Source organism: Erpetoichthys calabaricus, chromosome 13, assembly GCF_900747795.2.
Source record: "Erpetoichthys calabaricus chromosome 13, fErpCal1.3, whole genome shotgun sequence".
Taxonomy (NCBI): Eukaryota; Metazoa; Chordata; class Cladistia; order Polypteriformes; family Polypteridae; genus Erpetoichthys; species Erpetoichthys calabaricus.
The window spans coordinates 12,562,521-12,586,698 of NC_041406.2; the positions used below are offsets into that span (position 1 = coordinate 12,562,521).

The following is a 24,178-nucleotide window of genomic DNA, read 5'->3' on the forward strand; positions in this document are numbered from 1 at the left end:
TGCTTTTTTTGGGACAGGCTGGTGATTCAAAGGCAAGCCGTCCTTCCATCAAACATTCTGAAGATGCCAGCTGTCCGCCTACCCGGGCTATGGAGGTGGCAGTGAAACACTCTCTGTGCTTCTCCCTGCTCATTACCGTGATACCATGAAACAGAACGCCACACATCAGGTTTTTTCGGGTAGATTTGACTTTGACAAGCTCCAAACAGTATCAATAAATAATATTTACCTGGATTTTTCCAAGCACCCCAGTGCTATCCATCCGACTTGCAACGTTGACCGTGTTTCCCCAGATGTCATACTGCGGCTTCTGCGCTCCGATCACACCGGCGATCACAGGGCCGTGATTAATCCCTGTCAGGCATATTAAAGCACAAGATGTGAGACATGCAGCGAATGAAATATCCGGGTCAGAGACTTCTCTAGAATGGGATTAATTTGAGCTCCGCTAGCGGTCACTATAAATTTAATAAACAAAAGACAAGAAAACACAAAGGTTTATTTATCTGCTTTTATAGCCCATGAGCAGAGAAAAATCTTAAAAATAAAATAAGTTAACGTGCACATGAATGAACAAATGGATAGCATCATTGAAATAAATGGATACAGTGGAACCTCAGTTCACGAACGTCTCGGTACACGTACAAATCGGTTTAAGACCAAAAAGTTCACCAAACTTTTGCCTCGGTCCACGACCACACACTCGGTATACGAACAAGCCAGTCTCCCTTTCGGTTTGTACATGTTCAGTCTCTCCCTGTGCATTTCCTGTGCAGCGAGCGAGAGAGAGAGAAAGAGAGAGAGCGAGACACACACACACAGGCAGCGTGAGAGAGAGACAGACAGACGCACACACACACAAGAGAGAGTGAGTGAGAGAGAGAGAGAGAGAGAGAGCGAGACACACACACACAGGCAGCGTGAGAGAGAGACAGACAGACGCACACACACACAAGAGAGAGTGAGTGAGAGAGAGAGAGAGAGAGAGCGAGACACACACACACAGGCAGCAAGCAAGAGAGAGAGAGAGAGAGCTGGACGCATACAGCAGAGAAGGCAGTTAAAGAATACACTGGGCTTGATTTTGTTTTCACTTCTGTTTCCAGCGATCGGTTCGTAGCCTGCATTGTTGCAATGTTACTTTTCTTGGTGGTTTATTAAATTACGGATATTTTCAAATGTTCATTTTTTCCCCTGTGCTTAAAACTCAAAAAAAAAAAAAAAAGTGTTTTTAGCCAGCGGTTGGTAGCGCGAACTATTGCAGTGTTAGTTTTCTCTGTTGTTCAAGGTTTTTACATTTAGTTTACTATTACGCTGTGCATTCTATGGTTTAAATAACTATATTTGTGCTTAAAAACTTAAAAAAAATATATATTTACATACAGTTCATATGGTCTGGAACAGATTCATTGTATTTACATACAATCCTATGGGGGAAATTACTTCGGGTCACGACCAAAGCGGTTTACGACCAGAGTTTTGGAACGAATTATGGTGGTGAACCGAGGTTCCACTGTACTCCTAATAATTCATTTCAATTTCATTTTTATGGTGTTACTTGACTATGGGCTTTCGGCACTTGCATACATTTACTATAATGTAAGAAAAATGAACCATTAAACATGAAATTAAACATTAAATGAACACTTAATAATAATACATTTTATTTATATTGCACCTGTCCCATGCTCAAAACATTTACTTAAAAGAATACTCCACTTACTTCAAGAGTTTGTAGTGATGGTCAAGAAATTTTTTTTATCTTGTATTTTTGCGCAAAAATGATATCATAATATCTCTGATGTAATAGGGTTCTATAGTGACCGAAGATGGACAATCAACATTATAAGACAAGTCCGTGAAAAAACCTCACATTACTTGTGTGGCACAGTCCACCTATTAGGTTATCCCGTCGTATGCTTTCTAAGCATGTGCATTTTTACTACAATTTCCACCTTAATAAAATGATAAGCGTTTGCAAGTCTGTCCAGTTGCCATATGCCTGTCATTCCAACAGATGGCGCATCAAATATTTGTAGTAATAAGATGCATCACATTTGTCATTCCAGTAGATGGCATATCAAACATTTGTAGTAATAAAATGAATTGCATTTGTCTTTCTAACAGATGGTGCATCACAAACATTTGTAGCAATAAAATGTATTGTACTTGTTATAAACTGTATGCAGGGCATAACATTCAGATGTGTCCGTGGGCCACTGTAGCCCTCAATTTAGTATTTCATGTTATCTTTTGTGATGCTTTTTGATTTCCACAATTTCTCTTTTCAAAGCTAATTTGAAGATTTTTCTGTAAAACAATATTTTTCTTCAGTCTTAGATTTTTTAACACTTGTCAGATGTGACTATTAATTTTTTCCCTTGATTTAAGGATGCATGCTGTGTTCTTTCTTTTCTATTGTGAAATAATATTCTTACTTATCACCTCCTTTATTGCGCCTTTGTTAAGCATTCAGAACCCTTTGTAATGTGGCTGAGAAAGAAGATCAGGGTATGCAGACAAAAGATTGGGGTACCTGGCGGATCACCCCTTTTAATTAGAACTAAAATAACAGGCTGTGGTGGACTGGCGCCCTGCCCAGGGATTTGTTCCTGCCTTGCGCCCTGTGCTGGCTGGGATTGGCTCCAGCAGACCCCCGTGTTAGGATATAGCAGGTTGGAAAATGGATGGATGGATAAAATAACTGGTTTTTGTGCCCACAAACAAGAAAATAAAGCGGCTTCAATCAGCCTTCAAACCAATCTAAAGTTAAGAATAGAACCGGAGGTCCGTCCTGCTCGAACGCCAGGTCAATATGTGAGACCACCTTCTGGGAGCAGCTCCGTTTTATAGTGTCTACCTGGCATTGTGGGCAGGGCTAGTTGTTCTCCTCTAGTGTCTTTTTGAAGTTTCTGTTACAATCGGCGCCCCCCACTTCCCACCTTGTTCCGGGGTGGAACTGCTTACCTCTTCAGAGCCTGGAAGGTGGTCCACATGCGTGACACAATCACTTTTATCGCGTTTGTTATGTTGCGGCCTTGGGCTAAAATCATTTAAATTCATGTTTTCCCTTATCACGTAACACTTATTACACCAGCGTGACAAAGCAAAAACTGGACTTTAGAAGTTATGGCAAATTTATTAAAAATAAAACACTGAAATATCACATTGGCACAAGCATTCAGACCTTTTACTGACTACTTTGTTGAAACCCCTTTGGCAGAGATTCCACCCTGGATTCTTCAGGGGTCTGACACGACAAGCTTCACACACTTGGATTTGGAGATTTTCTGTCATTCTTCTCTGCAGATCCTCTCAAGCTCTGTCAGGGTGGATGGAGACCATTGGTGGACTTCCATCTTTAGGTCTCTCCAGAGATGTTCAATTGAGTTCAAGACTGGGCTATGGCTGGGCCACTTAAGTACATCCCCATAAGAAGAACGTAAGAAATTTGACAAACGAGAGGAGACCATTCAGTCCTGTTTGTTTAGCTAATAGCAAAGCTGACCCAATATGTCCTCCAGATCCTTCTCAACTCTCCAGAGTTGCCCCTAAGACCTTCCTCTGTTGTCTTTGCTTTGCATCCTGTTGGAAGTTGAACTCTCATCCTGGTGTGAGGTCCACAGCACTCTGCAGCAGGTTTTCATTAAGGATCTCTCTGTACTTTGCTCAGCTCATCTTTCCCTCAACCCTCATCAGTCTCATTGGTCCTGGAGGAACATTGTTTCGTTTCACTGTATGCTGTACTACTGTATATGGATGAAATGACAATAAATACTCTGGAATCTCCCCATCCCTGCTGCAGAAAACACATCATGATGCTTCCACCACCATACTTCACTATTGAAATGGTATTGTGATGTGTGGTAGCAGGTTCCATCCTGATGTAATCCTTAGAATTAAAGCCTAACAGTTCCATCTTGGTTTCATCAGACCAGAGTCCAAATGGACATCCATGTGTTGTCTGTCCACTCTGCAATAAAGCCCAGGTTAGTGGACTGTTGTCATGATTAGTTGTCCTTCATCTCCATACAGGTACTCTGAAGCTCATCCACAGTGACCATTGCTTCTTGGTCACCTCTCTAACCAAGGCTCTTCTCCCATGACTACTCTGTTTTGCTGGGTGGCCAGCTCTGGGAAGAATTGTGGTTGTTCCAAACTTTTTCCATGTAAGAATTATGAAGGCCACTGTGTTAATTGGGAACCTTCAATGCTGCTGACATTTTTTGCAGACCTCCTCCAGATCTTTATCTCAACACAATCCTGTCAGTAAGCGCTTGTCATGGATGGACAGAGAGGACCCTTTCCCAACCAGGTTGCCTCCTTAATGGTAAGACTGGGCAAGTGGACATGCACAGGGCACTACCTCCCCCAGAGTGCTAGATGGAAGCCCCCCTGGATTGCAGTGGTGCCTCAGATTCCCACAGGGAGCTGGAGTTTGGCACAGCCCTGTTGGGTCCTGCAGGAGATGCAGCCTCCTACTACATTGGGCTTCCACCACACCTGGGAGTACTTCCGGATCATGCTGATGGACCACCTGAAGTGCTCCTTGGTGTAGCATAAAAGGGACCACCTCACTTCATTCAGTGAACCAGAGTCCGGAGGGAGAGGATGACACTTGCCAGGAGGAACAATGGAGGCGAAGGAGACAAGAGAGAGGAAGAGGTCAAAGGTGCTGTGAATATTGTGCTTGGTGCTGGTTGTATTCTGGGACAGCATTTCCCACAGCTGAATAAAAATCCGTGTGTGTTGTTGAACTTGTGCCTTACGTCTGTCTGTCGGGTTTGGGGAGCGAGTGCGCCCTCTGGTGTCCACACTCTGTATGCAGTTCCTTTGACCTCATGGTTTAGGTTCTTCTCAACTGTGGGACCTTCCATAGACAGGAGTGTGCCTTGACTGATCAGTCCTATCAATTGAATTGACCACAGGTGGGCTTCAAACAAAGTGCGTCAATGTGAGATTTTAGTGCAGGGCAGCCACATAACAAAATCTGAAGAAACAGAGGGGGTCTGGGTACTTTCTGAAGGTGCTGTAACAATAATCAAATATTAAAGGAAACGATTTTAGGTTTTTTTTCTCTCCTCATTTTTGATATCCATGACTTTTAAAGACTTTGCCAGATCTTGGGCCAGTGCAGGCCGAAGCCTGCCACTTGGGTAAGGGTTAGGCTGCCTGGAGTGAGACCATATCAGGGTCAGGAACCTAAATTAAGGGCAGGTTTGTCCTTTTCAGTAACTTTCCAGTGTGGATTTGTGCCATCAAGGTCTAAAGATTTCATAACAGAGTCTGGGCTCATGGCTCAGGACACCTTGCTGGGAGCTGATGTGACAAGATCTTAATTAAAATGTCACGCCTTATGGCCCTCCAGTGTTTGAGATCCTGAAATTACAGCCTGGCAGGCCCTTCACTTTGACACATCAGATATTTTGTTTTTTTTTTTTAAGAATATCATCCCCTAGTTTTGCCACGGGGCACTTCAATGCCTATCGTTAATGGGTAGCTGGTTAAAGGAAAAAAAATAAGCATTTTAGGTTTGCTAATTGTGAAGCATAAGACAATTAAAATCAAGGAATAAGGCATGTCTGATTAGCAACCGTAATTGGCTGCTATTTAAGGAATCGGCTAAAATGAAAACTTGTGGTCATGGTGGTCTTCCAGGATCTGAATTTGAGAACAAGAGAGAAAAGTGCAGTCGTCTCCAGCCGGTTTATAAGAGACAGTGATAAGATATTTTAGGATCTTTTCAAATTTTATGAACTGGGTATTCACCATTACAGATAACCTCATTGCATTAATGAGGCACCATGCAAGTCAAAAAATAGAAAACATTAGGCCATCCAGATTACCGGGGGAATGCACTGGCTGTTACACGAGCCTATTAGCGAAGCAGTGGAATTAAAGCAGAAAGGAGGTTAATGGTATTTGTGGAATCTCTGTACTGACAGGAGATCTAGTGATGGGATTGAGGATATTGGGCACAGACATGATTGGCCAGAATCAGTTTACATCCCTGCTTAAATTTCCAACCCTCACAAGCCATTTTCCTAAATACGCAAAATGCCCCAAAAGTCATAGAGGTTGTTTAAGTGCAGTGAAACAAGCAGTCAATCGTACAGTCTGTGAATAGGAAGATTAGGACAAAAAAACTGGTGGGCAAAAGGCGAGATGGGGTAAGAAATACTAAGAGAACTGTGATGAGCGGTTGCACTGCATAGGTTTTTAAATAAATAACTGAGTCGCCGAAAGCGTGCAGGATCAGAACAGGTGTGGGTGTGTCTGAGACGGCGCCACTCCGGTGTTGATCACGGTGCCTGGCTGATCGCACACTCGCGTGCAAATGAGAGCGCATCAGTCAGGTGCCTCATTCACATCTCGGAGTGGGCAGAAAGTCGCGTCTGCACCCAATCAGGCTGTAGTAAGGAGTCTATACGGCAGAGGGGGAGGAGGAAAGAAAGACAGAAAGATCGAAAAGGAAAGAACGGTGGTTAACATGAAAGAAGAAAACAGAGAGTGAGAGGTAGGATTGGGAGAGCCAGTCCTAAAGAGGTCGGCCGTGAGCCTCAGGGAGAGAAGGGGCGCTCCTTTTGAGCAATGCTGGGGAGTAGCAGCAGCCCGTTATGCAGTGTCTCCCTCATACATCAACGGACTGGCAGCGGGAGACCTGTGTGCGGCTCAGCATGGCACCTCATTGGAAGCCAAAGGACTGGCACTGGAAACCTGAGCCAGGTATTTATGGTTGACGGTACATGTCAGCGGGTGGCTACTCTGGCTGCAAGGTCTGGATAGGATAAGCGGAGGTGACGCCAGGTTGTAGAAGGAAGCACTGGGGCTCATATTTTTTGGATAAAGAACTGTCTCTGGATTTAAACGTTTTAATGGATTTACTTATTAGAACCTCCACATACATATCACTGGATTTATGGATTATTTATTAATATGGAAGAACTGATACACTGCGCTTTCTGAACATGGTTTTTGTTTGGATTTGTAATAAAAGCACTGACACTTTCTGTACCAACCCCTTGCTGCATGTGTGTGTCCTCATTTACTTTACTTGATAACCTGGGAAAGGATGGACATCTAATTATTTTACAGCCTGGGAAAGGAAGACCTACCGATACCTCAGAGAACATAAAGTTTTATTGTTTGGGAAAACGAACAGTGAATTCATTCATCATATTGACAGCCAGCCAATCAGAGTATCTAACAATCACATCTTGCAAAACCCCCTGGTAGAATTTTAGAATAAATATGCCTTGTCTAAGGAGCAATATAGTGAAGAAGGAGAGGAAGAAGAAGGGATGAAGATGTCAGAAGAGAACAGAGCGACAGCAACATGCGGCCGTTTCCATCTGGTCGTCAGAAAAGCATCATGAAGAACTACAAGTGCTAGATCAGACGCCGCCTGTGACATTCATCCTTGTCATCTTTAACTTTTTCGTAAGCATTTTCTAAAGACTATATATATATCCAGACTTTACTATCAGTCCTATTTTCTATTATTCTTTGTTCCACTGGTATTATTATTATTCCTGTAATACATACCCTGCTGCTTTTAACTTTCGATGCTTTGTCTTAATGTCTAGAGTGATTGAAGTAATAAGGTAGATTTCTTTGAGCACCTGGAGGTTTGCCATACGCTCTGTGCTGCAGGGTTTTAAGGCTGAGGGTGAGAGCTCCACCCAATAGTAGGGACAGTACGAGAAGAAGGTATTCTTGGCTGATAAATGGCCTATAGTCAAGGATGCTGAGTCTTTGTATGTTTTAATATTTTCTTGGAGACCAAAAGTAATATTTAGGTCTGAGATCTATTTAAAACATCGTATGTTGTTTGTGCTGATAATAAATAAGTCTCTTGATATGCCGAGAGATTGACAGGTTGTGTTATTCTTATAGCACTTGTGTAGTTTTAAGTGCTAAAAGTTAGCCAACTGTGTGTGTGTCATTCGTAGCGCACTGTTGTGGTGAGGGTCTGAGTTTGTGTTTGTATCTACATATGTCTGTGTTATTATTTAGGGTGCGGGAGTAGACCAATCCAATAACGAACTTGACAAGTGTAAAGGGTAAATAGACAATAACACACACTGGTATTCTCATAAGTGGCTCCACTTGAGTTTCGGCAGAGACCTCATAGAAGTCACACAATGAGCTCAGCTTTTGCAAGTAGTGTCTTGCCATTTTCTTTTTTACTTGCAATTTCAAAGTACAGTAATCCCTCGCTATATCGCGCTTCGCGGCTTCACTCTATCGCGGATTTTATATGTAAGCATATTTAAATATATATCGCGGATTTTTTGCTGGTTCGCGGATTTCTGCGGACAATGGGTCTTTTAATTTCTGGTACATGCTTCCTCAGTTGGTTTGCCCAGTTGATTTCATACAAGGGACGCTATTGGCAGATGGCTGAGAAGCTACCCAGCTTACTTTTCTCTCTCTCTCTTGCGCTGACTTTCTCTGATCCTGACGTAGGGGATGTGAGCAGGGGGGCTGTTCGCACACCTAGACGATACTGACGCTCGTCTAAAAATGCTGAAAGATTATCTTCACGTTGCTACCTTCTGTGTGCAGCTGCTTCCTGAAGCAACATGCTGCACGGTGCTTCGCATACTTAAAAGCTCAAAGGGCACGTATTGATTTTTGACTTTGTTTTTCTCTGTCTCTCTCTCTCTCTCTCTGCTCCTGACGGAGGGGGTGTGAGCTGCCGCCTTCAACAGCTTTGTACCGGCGGTGCTTCGCATACTTAAAAGCCAAACAGCCCTATTGATTTGTTTGCTTTCCTCTGTCTTTCTGACAGTCTCTGCTCCTGAAGCACACTCCTTTGAAGAGGAAGATATGTTTGCATTCTTTTAATTGTGAGACGGAACTGTCATCTCTGTCTTGTCATGGAGCACAGTTTAAACTTTTGAAAAAGAGACAAATGTTTGTTTGCAGTGTTTGAATAATGTTCCTGTCTCTCTACAACCTCCTGTGTTTCTGCACAAATCTGTGACCCAAGCACGACAATATAAAAATAACCATATAAACATATGGTTTCTACTTCGCGGATTTTCTTATTTCGCGGGTGGCTCTGGAATGCAACCCCCGCGATGGAGGAGGGATTACTGTATACACTCAGTAATATACGTGAACTGTATGTCATAATAATAAAGTAGTAGTCCTTACTAATTTATATTACTGTGCTCTAGTTAGATTGTACTCATTCTGGAAGAAAAAGGTGGTGTAGTGGTTAAAACTTCAAATCCTGAAGCTGTGGTTTCAAATCCCACTACTGCCACCACTGTGTGACCATGAACAAGTCACTTCATCTGCCTGTGACCCACTTGGAAAAACAAAGGAAACGTAACTGATTGGATTTCAAATGTTGTAAGACACCTTGGATTAAAGGCATCAGTCCAATAATCAGTAAAGCAACTGGAACAGCTGACAAAAACAAAGCATACCACATAATTTACTCTGACTTTTAAAAAGCCTCTGATGCAGTCGTCCCTCACCTAGGACTCCTTCTGAAACTAGAGGCTGTGGGCATCAGAGGTAACCTGTGAAACTGAACCTCAAGTTGGGGAACCAGCAGAGAAGAGGAGAATGGAGTGAGGTCATCAGAGGAGTCCCTCAGGGGTCTATCCTTGGATCGTTACTTTGTCTGATTTATTATTAATCACAGTGATTTTGGTAGTAGTTAGTAAACTTGTGAAATTTGCAGATGATTCGAGGGATGGCAGAAACTAAGGAGGCAGCAAAATGAATTCAAAATGACCTGGACAAGCTTCAGAACTGGGCAGACACTTGGAAAATGGAGTTTAATATAGAAAACTGCAAAGTGCTACAAGATGGGAGACACTGAGCTTCAGGAAGCAACCTCTGAAAAGGATTTAGGGGTTTGTGTTGACACAACACTTTAATCGATTAAGCAATGCAGAGAAGCAATTAAATGCAAAATAAAATGTTAGGTTATGTCATAAAAACTGTTGGAAGTCAAACTATATATTGCACTGGTGAGATCACATCTGGAGTGCTGTGTGCAGTTCTGTTCACCACAAGACAGACTTAGTAGCGCTTGAAGCTGTGCAGAGGAGAGCAACCAGGAGCATCATGGGACTTAAGGACATGTCCTACTGTGACAGACTCTGAGAATTAAACCTGCTTAGGAGACGGCGTGGGGACCTCGTCAAGATCTTCACAATCCTCAAAGGCATTGATGAAGGAGATCCAGCAGAAGTCTTTCAGCTTAGGGGTGACCCATGCACTACAGGACATCAGTGGAAATCAAGGGGGAGTACACTGAAGACTGACGCCAGGAAGCGGTTCATTACACAAAGAGTTACGGGAATCTAGAACAAACTACCATGACATGGAGTTGAAGCAGAAACCTTAAGAATCTTTAAGGAGGACCTGGATGAGATGTTGGGACAGTTTAGCTATTAGCTAAACAAATGGGTGACAAATGGACTGAATGGCCTCCTCTCGTTGCTGCATCAATCAGCAAGTAGTTTCTACAAAACGTGAAGTCTTGAAAGAAATTAAATCAAGACTAGATAGAGATCTCACAAAATATAACAAGCGTTTCAAAACAAATTCTCAATTTTTAACTCCTTTTACCTCATGTCTCCATTTTGTCTGAAGCTATGTCTCCTAAGGGATAAATGAGAATCTCTGAGAAGTCTCATGAGCCATCAAAGGTAAACCTTTGAGAAGTCACATTTTGCTGTGGGTTGTTTTTGATTCCTGTACCCCTTTTGTGAAACTTTTACGTGGCAGGGATCACAGCACAGACCTATGAATGACATGGAGCAAACAAGCGTGGCGGAGTGGTGGCTCTGAGGCTAAGGATCTGCGCTGGTATCCAGAAGGTTGCCGGTTCGAATCCCCGTCACTGCTAAAAGAGATCCTACTCTGCTGGGCCCTTAACCTGTAATTGCTCCAGGGGAGCTATACAATGGCTGACCCTGCGCTCTGACCCCAAGGGGTATGCGAAAACTAACAAATTCCTAATATGAGAAATTGTATAAGGCGAAATAAAGAACAAAAAAAACCACACAGATAACAATATACAATTCATCTTCCTTTTACAGGCTGTGTGTTTCTGCATGGTTAGCAGAATTTATCGCCGTCTTCGGTTGATCCAGATCTTCTCCATCTCACTCACTTGCATTTCCAACCAGATCTCCCTAACTGATTATGAAGCAGCCTTTGCTAATAAAATATTCGAGCTCCTCGGCTACATCAATTAAGCTGTTAGACGCTCCCTCATTCACATTTATTAGTTACTGCAAAGTGGGCAGCTTGATACAATATGGTGAAATATTAGGCCACTTAGACCTGAGGCTTGTGCTGCACTTACCCACTCTGAGCTTGAAGTCGTTGAAGGAATGTTTATTAATGACGTCGAGTTTTCCCACAAGGGCAAAAGCAAACTCTACCAAAGTCCCGATATGCATATACTGTCTGTCATGCTCCTGAAATGAAAAAAGACGCACAAGTTAAATGACAGTACAGACGGAAACTTCCATTTGTTGTAAGCAACAGAAAGGGTGTAAGGCTTCCGAAAAGATTCAGAAAACAGCCTAGGACTTCCTTTGAAATGGACCTCACTTCAGCTTCCAACGACCATTGGCAGGCTGTGGCCTGTTCTAATTCTCTCATCAAAATACATGTGGGGTCTGCAAAAAGACCCGCTAAAACAGGCCAGTTAAACCCAAAGGCAAGCTGAACCTCGGACAAATTAGAGGGTTCAGGCCTCATTATAAAGAACAGGCTTTTAAAGTCCAAAAATCACAAAAGATGTTCCACAAACCTCACAAGAGGAAGGATGACCGTAAACCCCATAGCTCGTAAATGACAAAGAATTTTATTATGAACAAAATAATAAAAAATACAAGAAAAGGCTCAAAAGAGCAAAAAAGGAATTAGGAGCTCTCTTTAAATGTTCAAAATACAAAAAAGGCCACAGTGGCTCTTTGTCAAGGCTGGGGACTTCGTGATTTAAGGCTTTGGGCAGCACAGTGGTAACGCTGCCACCTTGCATTAAGGAGACCAAGCTTCACATCCTTGGTACTTCCTATATGGAGTTTGCATGTTCTCCCTGTGACTGCGTGGGTTTCATCCAGGTGGTCCGGCTTTCTCCCACAGTCCAGAGACATGCAGGGTAGGTGGACAGGTGATGGTAAATTGGCCCAATTGTGCACGTGCTGTATGTGTGTGTGTGTTCACCTTGGGATGGACAGGCCCCTCTGCCCAGTGATTGTTCTTGCCTTATGCCTGTAGGGATAGACTCCAGCTGCCCTGCAACCTAATCCTGAATAAGTGGGTTTAGAAAATAGATTGATGGAAGTTCGAAATACCCTGCCTGGCCAAACAAAAAGTCACACACTCTAATATTTCATGGAACCGCCTTTAGCTTTGATTATGGCACACTTTCACCATGGTATCATTTCAATAAGCTTATGCAATGTCACAGCATTTATTTCCATTCAGAGTTGTATCTTGTATTGATCTGCACTGGTAGGCGGAAGGTTGCCGGTTCGAATCCCGGAAGAAGCCAAAAGGGACTCTGCTCTGTTGGCCCCTTGAGCAAGGCCCTTAACCTGCAATTGCTGAGCACTTTGAGTAGTGAGAAAAGCGCTATATAAATGCAAAGAACTGTTATTATTATTATAGAAAATCGGCAGTTTCTGAAATGTCTGTCATTGCACAATGAGATCAGCAACAAGCGATGGAATTAAAGAACGGGTTTAATTAACAACAAGACTCGGCGCCTAGTTAAGCAACTGGTTGGAGTGAAATTGGTTGGAGTTTGAGGCCCTGACTTAGTTGGTCTTCTGTTGGCTCCCTCACTTCACATTTCATTTCTGTTTATGTGCCGTTTAAAGAAAAAGAAATGAAGAAATTCAGGGGAACAAATCTGAAAAAACAGGTCAATTAAAATGAACGGAAAAGGAGTTAATTAGCAGCAAAAACTGGTCGCCAATTAAGAAACGGGTTAGAATGAAAACCTGCAGCCACTGCGCCCCCCCAGGACTGACATTGCCGAGCCCTGATTTAAAGGATCTGAGTTTTAAATACTGTAACAAATCGATTAAATGAAGTTAATTAGTAGCAAAAACAGGTCACTAATTAAGAAAAGGGTTAGAATGAAAACCTGCAGCCACTGCGGCCCTCCAGGACTGGAGTTTGAAATCCCGGCTGTAGATGTTCATCTCTGTCAGTGGACCTTTAAAGGACTCTGATTGCATTCATTTTTTCTTTTCTCTTTCCCATATTTATGTATTAGTGGCGTATGTGATGGTGTGTTTTGAGTTGTGACTTGTGTGGGTGGGAATTGCTGCAGCGCGACGGTTTGTATATAGGGTTTTTTTTTAGTTGTGTCCAAGTTCTTATAGAAATATTTTTTTTTAACTCAACTCTGCCTTCACTGGTGTTTCTGTACTTGTGGTGGTGTAGTAGTGTCGGTCGCTCGCGCCCCGGGTCATTTCTTTACATTTTTTTTTCTTGCTTTTTGCTGCCGCTCTTGGAGGGCAGCGCATATCATAATCGTGCCAGCTCAGAGGGTGGTACAACTTCTCCTGTCACTCATGTCCGCCCCTCACAAAACACCCAGTCCCATCACTTACAGCCTCTTACTGCTCCCACACAGCGCCTCACAGGCTGCCTGCATGTCACAATATATTAACAAAACATAACAGAATTTAAAAAGAAAATGACAATACAGAAGAACATTAACATTAATACAGAATAACATTACTGTCAGTGGTATCCATTCTCGACAACTTTTTCAATTTTGTCGGCATCACGCTTTATATCATTCGCTGTTCTTATTCCGTAAATTGAAGCAATACTTGAAACGCGTTCGCATTTTGGTAAATGTTTAATAATTTCAATTTTTGCGACAATTTCAACACCACATGCATACGTTTATCGGCCATAACAATATATAGTGGAAGAGAAAAGAAACGAAACTCTATTAAAACTGAAGGTACTGTATGTAACTGACACTGTGGTGCTGGGGAAGAACACTCCGCACTGGCACAAGGGAGAGTTGTCCCAAAATGCAAAGTTCACAGGGTATTGCAGAGCAGTAAGTATTACAGTAATAGGTTGGCGCTGGCAGCACGTGCAATTTTTTTTTTTTTGGCCCTGATGGTTAATGGAGACTGGCGGTTAATCGAAAGACGGATAATCGAGGTTTTACTGTACTTTCAGCACTCTCTTTAGTTGTTTTCTTTGCTTGATGCAGGTCATTTATTTGACCCTTCTGAAACAGCGTACCATCTTTTTCACGACCCCAGGATATGCCAACTGACAGGCTTATATAAGAAATGAGAAGTTGCTCACTGCATCGGTGTTGCCTGCTGAAACATATCAATCACTCCAGTACTTGCCCAATGGAAGGCTCTTACCTACTTGCTTAGTTAAGTCCAATTTTTTTGGGACAGACGGTGCACATACTGTGAAAATGCCTTTCTAGGGAGAGGAATTGTAAAATCACTGGCTAGATGAGACAATGCGAAGCAAAGCATCTTTATAAGTAGACGGTGAGAACGCAGAAAAACATTATTAACTGTAATGTTTATAAGTATCCATCTATCCATCCATTTTCCAACCTGCTATGTCCTGGCTGCAGGGTTGCGGGGGTCTGCTGGAGCCAATCTCAACCAGCACAGGGCACAAGGCAGGAGGCAGACACCGGGCGGAGAGCCAGCCCGCCACAGATTATTATAAGTATTTAACTCACAAAATACCAATAACTGAATTTGTATTAATCATGCTGCAGAGAACTATATGATTTTATCTGCATTTAGATAGGAAATGAATTATGTTTATGCACAGAATATGAGACTGATTTAATTTTTCTATGTGAAAGTGCTAACCTTTTGATATTAACAGAACGCCCTGTGATATTATAACTCAATGTGATCTTTCTTTACTCTTGTTTAATATTATAAGAAAACAAGTCACTTATGAATTAATTAATAAGAATTATTAATCTAATCAAACAAATATAATCTAATGAAGATATACAAATTAAAAGAATGTAATCTCTTTATAATTAATGCAAAGAACTTTGAGAAAACTGCTTAAAATGGGTTGTACTGAGACGGGCACATTCTTTAGATAATGTAGGTGCCTGGTACTGCTGTTGTTTTTCTGTACTCCTATGTCATAAATTTAAGATGTCCCCTAATCTATGGACGACCTCAAAATGAACGGTTATGATTTTTTTTCTGTTCTCTCTTTAGCTAAATGAACAAGCTAGGTGATAAAAGGGGGAACTGTTGTTTTTTCTTTGCAGTCTGCCCGCATTCTCCAACAGGGCAGTCTCAGTTTTTTACTCACCAAGAATAAAAGAATAAAGAAATTGTTTTTTATTAAAAATTGGTTTTAGACTCCCATTGTTGATTTCGACTTCAGCGCTCACAACGGTTTAATTCCATAATTCAAAAAGAAGCAGAAGGAAGCAGTAAGAAAAGGCAAAGGGGCCAAAAGAAATGCGCTTTGTAATGGCGGAGGAGATCCTAGGAGATGTGGTCCGTGAGTGGCATGTCATTTCAGATGGTGCCTTCAGAAAGCATACAGACCTCTTTACTTTCTTTAATACTTTGTTACGTTGCAGCATAGGGCTAGGGTCTTTGTGTCGGTTGAGCTGTTGCTCATGGAGTCCCGTATGAGGCACATTACCACCTCACATTGTGAGGGAGCGTCAGTTACGGCATTACGGCCATGTGGCACAAGTCCCCCGAGAGTGATCCGGCTCACAGGATCCTCATTGTTGGGGACCCGCATGGCTGGACCAGGCCAAGGGGTCGCCCACGTAACACCTGGCTGCAGCAGATAGAGGGTTATTTCCAGAGGGTGGGACTGGACCCCGTGTCTGCCTGGGGGGTTGCCAACTAGGATCCCAAGCTTTTTCGTCATGTGGTGTGTGTGGCAACACGCTGTACCATTGCATGCTCCCCAACTTGACTTGACTTGGGCTAAAATCATTTCAGTTCTTTTTCTCCTTCTCAGCAAACAACACTCAACACCCCAGACTGAAAAAGTGAAAACAAGGTTTTAGAAATGACTGCAAATATATTCCAAATTTCAGATTGACACAAGTATTCAGACCCTTTGCTACGACAGTTCAAATTTGGCTCAGGTGAAACTCGCTCTGTTGATCATCGTTGAGATATTTCAGCACCCTTTGTTTGGAGTCCAACTTTGGTAAATTCAATTGATTGGTCTGATTAGGAAAGGCACACACACACCTGTCCATAGAAGGTCCAACAGGTGAGCAGAATCCAAACCACGAGGTTGAAAGAATCACCTGCAGAGCGTCGGGACAGGATTGTGTCGTGGAACAGATCTGGGGAAGGCAGCAAATTAGATTTCTGCAACATTGAAGGATCGGAGGAGCACAGTGACCTCCATAATCCTGAAGAAGTTTCGAACATCCATGACTCTTCCTAGAGCTGGCTGCCTGAATAACTGAGCAATCATGGGAGAGAAGGGTCATGATGGTAAGTGTGGTGAGTAAGAACCTGATGGTCACTCTGGCTGAACTTCCGAAAACCCGCATTAAGATGGGAGAAGCGTCCAGTAAGAAGTCAAGCAAAAGGACACCTTTCATTGACTAACTGAACAGATTACAATATGCAAGCTTGTGAGGTAACTCAGGCCCCTTCTTCAGGCAGTTGCCTTTCGAAAGCTTGCATATTGTAATAACAACAACAACAACAATATTTATTTCTACAGCACATTTTCATACAAATGGTGTAGCTCAAAGTGCTTTACAGGAGAAAAAACACAAAATATAAAAATACAATTAGCCAATACTAATTAACACAGAATTAAAGTTAGGTCCGGCGGCCGGGGAGGACAAAAAAAAAAAAAAAAAAAAAAAAACTTCAGACGGATGGAGAAAAAAACAAAATCTGCAGGGGATCCAAGGCCGCGAGACCACCCAGCTCCCCTAACATAAATGATCTCAATCAGTCCTCATGGTTTTCAGGCTTCTCATGGAAGAACTTGATGATGATGGTCATGTGGACCTCTGGCCTTCAATCCACCAAAGTAGGGACAGAACATTTTAATATTGTTAATGTAATCAGTTCAGTTGGCCAATAAAAGATGTCATTTTGCTCGACTTCTCATTGTTTCCAAAATGGCTAACACGGTACAACACCCTACTCCAAGAAACTCCCAGAAATACTAACAGCATTGCAACACTTCAGTAGATAGATAGATAGATAGATAGATAGATAGATAGATAGATAGATAGATAGATAGATAGATAGATAGATAGATAGATAGATAGAGAGAGAGAGAGATAGAGAGAGAGATAGATAGATAGATAGATACTTTATTGTATCAGTATGCTGCTGCTGGAGAATGTGAATTTCCCCTTGGGATTAATAAACAATATTAAATTCATCCATCCATCCATCGATCGATCCATTGTCTCCCGCTTATCCGAGGTCGGGTTGCGGGGGCAGCAGCTTGAGCAGAGATGCCCAGACTTCCCTCTCTCCGGCCACTTCTAGCTCTTCCGGGAGAATCCCAAGGCGTTCCCAGGCCAGCTGGGAGACATAGTCCCTCCAGCGTGTCCTGGGTCTTCCCCGGGGCCTCCTCCCGGTTAGATGTGCCCGGAACACCTCACCAGGGAGGCGTCCAGGAGGCATCCTGATCAGATGCCTGAGCCACCTCATCTGACTCCTCTCGATGCGGGGGAGCAGCGGCTCTACTCTGAGCCCCTCCCGGATGACTGAGCTTCTCACCCTATCTTTAAGGGAAAGCCCAGACACCCTGCGGAGGAAACTCATTTCAGCCGCTTGTATTCACGATCTCGTTCTTTCGGTCACTACCCATAGCTCATGACCATAGGTGAGGGTAGTGTGGCAGGTGGCCGGGTGCGGCCCTCAATCAGCCGCCTATTTAAGGAGCCGCCGCCCAGCAATCAAGGCTGGAGTCGGGTGAGGAGGTGGACGAGGTCTGAGGAGGCGGCAGGAGGAGCCCTGTGTGTGTTGTGGAAAGGAAGAAGAAAGTGGCTGGTGAAAGCCTGGACTTTGGGGGACTGTGGGGATTTGGTGAGGTACACGTAAGGACTTGTATAAAATAGTGAATTCTGTAAATAAACGTGTGGTGATGGACTGCAACGTGTCTGCCTGTCTGTGTCCGGGCTGTACCCTTCTACAGTAGGAACATAGATCGACTGGTAAATTGAGAGCTTCGCCTTGCGGCTCAGCTCCTTTTTCACCACGACAGACCGATGCAACGCCCGCATTACTGCGGATGCCGCACCGATCCGCCTGTCGATCTCACGCTCCATTCTTCCCTCACTCGTGAACAAGACCCCGAGATACTTGAACTCCTCCACTTGGGGCAGGATCTCGCTACCAACCCTGAGAGGGCACTCCACCCTTTTCCGGCTAAGGACCATGGTCTCGGATTTGGAGGTGCTGATTCTCATCCCAGCCGCTTCACACTCGGCTGTGAACCGATCCAGAGACAGCTGAAGATCACGGCCTGATGAAGCAAACAGGACAACATCATCTGCAAAAAGCAGTGACCCAATCCTGAGCCCACCAAACCGGACCCCCTCAACACCCTGGCTGCGCCTAGAAATTCTGTCCATAAAAGTTATGAACAGAATCGGTGACAAAGGGCAGCCCTGGCGGAGTCCAACTCTCACTGGAAACGGGTTCGACTTACTGCCGGCAATGCGGACCAAGCTCTGGCACTGATCGTACAGGGACTGAACAGCCCTTATCAAGGGGGCCGGTACCCCATACTCTCGGAGTACCCCCCACAGGATTCCCCGAGGGACACGGTCGAATGCCTTTTCTAAGTCCACAAAACACATGTAGACTGGTGGGGCAAACTCCCATGCACCCTCCAGGACCCTGCTGAGGGTATAGAGCTGGTCCACTGTTCCACGACCAGGACGAAAACCACACTGTTCCTCCTGAATCCGAGGCTCGACTATCCGACAGACCCTCCTCTCCTGGACCCCTGAATAGACTTTTCCAGGGTGGCTGAGGAGTGTGATCCCTCTGTAGTTGGAACACACCCTCTGATCCCCTTTCTTAAAGAGGGGGACCACCACCCCGGTCTGCCAATCCAGAGGCACTGTCCCTGATGTCCATGCGATGTTGCAGAGGCGTGTCAACCAAGACAGTCCTACAACATCCAGAGCCTTGAGGAACTCCGGGTATATCTCATCCACCCCCGGGGCCCTGCCACCAAGGAGTTTTTTGACCACCTCGGTGACCTCAGTCCCAGAGATGGGGGAGCCCATCTCTGAGTCCCCAGGCTCTGCTTCCTCATTGGAAGGCATGTCAATGGGATTGAGTAGGTCTTCGAAGTACTCCCCCCACCGACCTACAACGTCCCGAGTCGAGGTCAGCAACACACCATCCCCACCATATACAGTGTTGACACTGCACTGCTTCCCCTTCCTGAGACGCCGGATGGTGGACCAGAACCTCCTCGAAGCCGTCCGAAAGTCGTTCTCCATGGCCTCCCCGAACTCTTCCCACGCCCGAGTTTTTGCCTCAGCAACCACCAAAGCCGCATTCCGCTTGGCCTGCCGGTACCTATCAGCTGCCTCCGGGGTCCCACAGGACAAAAGGGACCGGTAGGACTCCTTCTTCAGGTTGACGGCATCCTTCACCGCCGGTGTCCACCAACGGGTTCGGGGATTGCCGCCACGACAGGCACCGACCACCTTACGGCCACAGCTCCGGTCAGCTGCCTCAACAATAGAGGCACGGAACATGGCCCATTCGGACTCAATGTCCCCCACCTCCCTCGGCATGTGGTCGAAGTTCTGCCGGAGGTGGGAGTTGAAGCTACTTCTGACAGGGCGCTCTGCCAGACATTCCCAGCAGACCCTCACAACACGTTTGGGCCTACCACGCCTGACCGGCATCCTCCCCCACCATCGAAGCCAACTCACCACCAGGTGGTGATCAGTTGACAGCTCCGCCCCCCTCTTCACCCGAGTGTCCAAGACATGTGGCCGCAAGTCCGACGACACGACCACAAAGTCGATCATCGAACTGAGGCCTAGGGTGTCCTGGTGCCAAGTGCACATATGAACACCCCTATGCTTGAACATGGTGTTCGTTATGGACAATCCGTGACGAGCACAGAAGTCCAATAACAAAACAATATTAAATTAAAGATTGATAATAATGCAGGTAAAAAAACAGACAATAACTTTGTATAATGTTAAATGTTAACGTTTACCCCTCCGGGTGAAACTGAAGAGTCGCATAGTGTGGGGGAGGAACGATCTCCTCAGTCTGTTAGTGGAGCAGGACGGTGACAGCAGTCTGTCGCTGAAGCTGCTCCTCTGTCTGGAGATGATCCTGTCCAGTGGATGCAGTTGATTCTTCATAATTGACAGGAGTCTGCTCAGCACCCTTCGCTCTGCCACTGATGTTAAACTGTCTAGCTCCATGCCAACAATAGAGCCTGCTTTCCTCACCAGTTTGTCCAGGCGTGAGGCGTCTTTCTTCTTAATGCTGCCTCCCCAGCACACCACTGCGTAGAAGAGAACGCTCGCCACAACCATCTGATAGAACATCTGCAGCATCTTATTGCAGATGTTGAAGGACACCAGCCTTCTAAGGAAGTATAACCGGCTCTGTCCTTTCTTACACAGAGCATCAGTATTGGCAGTCCAGTCCAATTTATCATCCAGCTGCACTCCCAGATATTTATAGGTCTGCACCATCTGCACACAGTCACCTCTGATGATCACGGGGTCCATAAGGGGTCTGGTCCTCCTAAAATCCACCACCAGCTCCTTGGTTTTGCTGGTGTTCAGATGTAGGTGGTTTAAGTCGCACCATTTAACAAAGTCATTTATTAGGTCCCTATACTCCTCCTCCTGCCCACTCCTGATGCAGCCCACGATAGCAGTGTCATCAGCGAACTTTTGCACGTGGCAGGACTCTGAGTTGTGTTGGAAGTCCGATGTATATAGGCTGAACAGGACCGGAGAAAGTACAGTCCCCTGCGGCGCTCCTGTGCTGCTGACCACAATGTCAGACCTGCAGTTCCCGAGACGCACATACTGAGGTCTGTCTTTAAGATAGTCCACGATCCATGCCACCAGGTATGAATCTACTCCCATCTCTGTCAGCTTGTCCCTAAGGAGCAGAGGTTGGATGGTGTTCTGTAGTCTGGGCTTTATAGCAGGGTGTCCAGACGATACATAAAAGCCAACGTGGAGTTTGTAAAAAGGCACCTAAAGGCCTCTCAAGACTGTGAGTAAGAAGATTCACTGGTCTGATGAAAATAAGAATGAACTGTTTGGTTTTAATTTCTTAGTGAGACTTCTGTAGGAAACCCCCCATTCATCACCTGTGCAATAGCACTCCAATAGTGAAGCCTTGTGGTGGCAGCATCACAATGTAAGGTTGTTTTCCAGTGGAGTGGACTGTTAGACTAAACAGGATTGAGGGAAAGCTGAATGGACCACATTACAGAGTTATCCTTAATGAAAACCTGCCCCAGAGCACACTGGACCTTACTCCGGGCCAAAGGTTCACCTGCCTATAAGACAATGACCATAAGCACAAAGCAAAGACAATAAAGAAATAGGAACAATTCTGTGATGTTTTTGAGTCAGAGACAGGCCCCAGATTTGACACCAATTGAACAATGCTGGACAGACCTGAAGAGAGCAGTGCACCACCAGTGGTCTCCATCCAAATTGGCAGAACTTGACAGGATCTCAGGAGAACAAAAATCCTCAAATGCAGGTGTGTGAAGCTTGTCACGTCATATCCAAGAAGACTCCCAAAAGGTGGACTTGAACCCAATCAAATATCTCTGGATACACCTGGATAGCAGACCACTGATGGTCTCCATCCAACCTGGCAGGGCTCGAGAGGATCTGCTAAGAAGACGGGCAGAAAATCTCCAAATCCTGGTTTGTAAAGCTTGTCATGTAATATCTAAGAAGACTCCAAAGGCGGACTTGAACCCAATTAAACATCACTGGAGAGACCTGAAGATAGCAGACCACTGATTGAAGAGCAGAATATCCCTAAATCGAGTTGTGTGAAGATTGTCACTTCATATCCAAGGAGAGAAAATGGTCTGAATACTTGTGTCAATGTGAGATTTTGTAAAATATTTTTAATATATTTGCAAACATTTCTAAAATTCCTTTTTCATTTTGTCAATCTGGGCTATTGAGTGTTGTTTGATGAGGGAAAAAATGAATTGAAATGATTTTTGCACAAAGATGCGACATAACAAAATGTGTAATTAGTGAAGGCATCTGAAGGCTTTCTGAAGGAACTGTAGATCTGCAGATTTCAAATAACAAAACAAAAGTCCTGCGTTAACATTTCTTCTTTTTATGCTCTCGTGTGGCGCTACAACTCCAAAGACAGTCTATAAGATAACCTGTAGTTGGCGTCTATCTGTAGATTATCTGTCACGAGTTAACTAGTATTTAGCAGTCAACGTGTTAAATAGCCTTCAGGTAACTGCAGCCGTAATGACTGCAGCATCTGAGAGCTGTGAATTAATCAGAGGCCTTGCGCCTGCAATCAAAGAACACAACAAAGGGAAAGACGTCATACAAAAGTGGCGGTGGAGGGGGAGAAACTTCAACAGAGAAGAAAGCATCAAATGTCTTACAGACATCCACCGGTTATTTACCTGGATATATTCAGATCCTGATGATGCACTCAATCCTGTGGCCGCCATATACGTGCTACCAATTGTCTTGATTTTCTCCACTCCGCTGAACTTTGGTTTGGATAGCAACTGTGGGGGACAAAAAAAAAAACAAAAGTGCAAATCTCAATGGCTACATTTTTTGGTTCCAACAAGTACAAGCATGGGGATGCCACAAGGACCAGTGCTGAGTCCTCTCGTCATCTCTCTGTACACCTCCTCAATAGGGACTATCATCCATTCCCATGGTTTCTCATATCAGTGCTCTGCTGATGATAAGCTGCTGTACCCGTCGTTCCCTCCAGGGGACCACGTGGTATCAGATAGAGTCTCTGTACACCTACCTCACTGATATTTCAACCTGGATGAAGGAACATCATCTAAAGCTCAACCTGGCAACCAGCTCAGCCTCCTTGATATCCAAGCTCGTCCAACTATTCAGCCCTCAATCTCTGTGCTAACATCTCCCAAGTTGGTATGCAACCTTTGGGTGGGGACTGATGACCAACTGGCCTTCACTGACCACAATGCAACTGTTTCTTGGTCTTGCAGATTCACACTGTACAACATTTGCCAAGAACAGACGATATCTGACAAGAGTATGTAGCACAACTGCTGGTCCAGACTTTGGTCTTGTCACGTCTGGACTACTGCAGCTCTCTGCTGGGAGGAGTACCAGTATGTGCAGATGATTCACTTATTTACATTTACTTGCTTAGCAGAAGCTTTTATCCAAAGCAACCTACAAAGGAGGACATCATGATCAACGTGATTCAAAATGCAGTGGCATGTCTGGTGTTCAACAACACAAGGCAGCACATGTCACTTCTCTTTTCAGATCACTACATTGGCACCCGGTAGCAGGACACAATTATTTCAAATCCTTGATACCTGCCTACAGAGTAGTAAATGGGTCAGCACCGGACATGGACAAATATGTTGGTCCCCTTACAAGTGATTCGATGAAAGCAATTGTACCCCCTGTGTATTACCTGCATGCCTTTGATGTGTCATCGAGTGAAGCAAAGTCAAGTGTGACAAGAGATCACGTGTTGCTTATTCTACAGAGATCTTCTAAAATGGCCTGGACACATTTGTTAGGACCCTTAGAAAAGATCCTCAATAATCGGATTTGAGTGATTTTTCAAACTTTTTGTTGTCTTTAATTTGTATCAAACACACGTCTCCAATTATGTAACCAGTCATTCAGCTAATTTAAATGGAGAAAAGTCGTCAATCTGCTGTGTGGTGTCATCGTGTTTCCCATACTCAAGATGGATCAGAGAAAGTAGAGGTTTGTCTGAGGAGATCAGAAAGGAAATGAAAGACAAGCATGTTAAAGGCAAAGGCTAAAAGACCATCTGCAAGTGGCTCGATGTTCCTGTGACAACAGTTGCAAATATTATGAAGATGTTGAAGATCCATAGCACTGTAGCCTACCTCCCTGGATGTGGATGCAAGAGGAAAATCAACCCCAGAATGGGCAGAATGATAGCGAGAATGG

General features: G+C 44.3%; 1 protein-coding gene across 1 annotated transcript in view; it reads right to left on the reverse strand.

Moving 5' to 3' along the window:
• The window catches only part of LOC114663989 (adenylate cyclase type 2-like), a 592,666-nt gene that overhangs the window by 18,799 nt on the left and 549,689 nt on the right, over nucleotides 1–24,178 (reverse strand). The window contains 3 exon segments of the mRNA XM_028817967.2: nucleotides 230–354; nucleotides 11,339–11,453; nucleotides 22,657–22,764. Coding sequence (XP_028673800.2) covers nucleotides 230–354; nucleotides 11,339–11,453; nucleotides 22,657–22,764 — 348 coding nt within the window.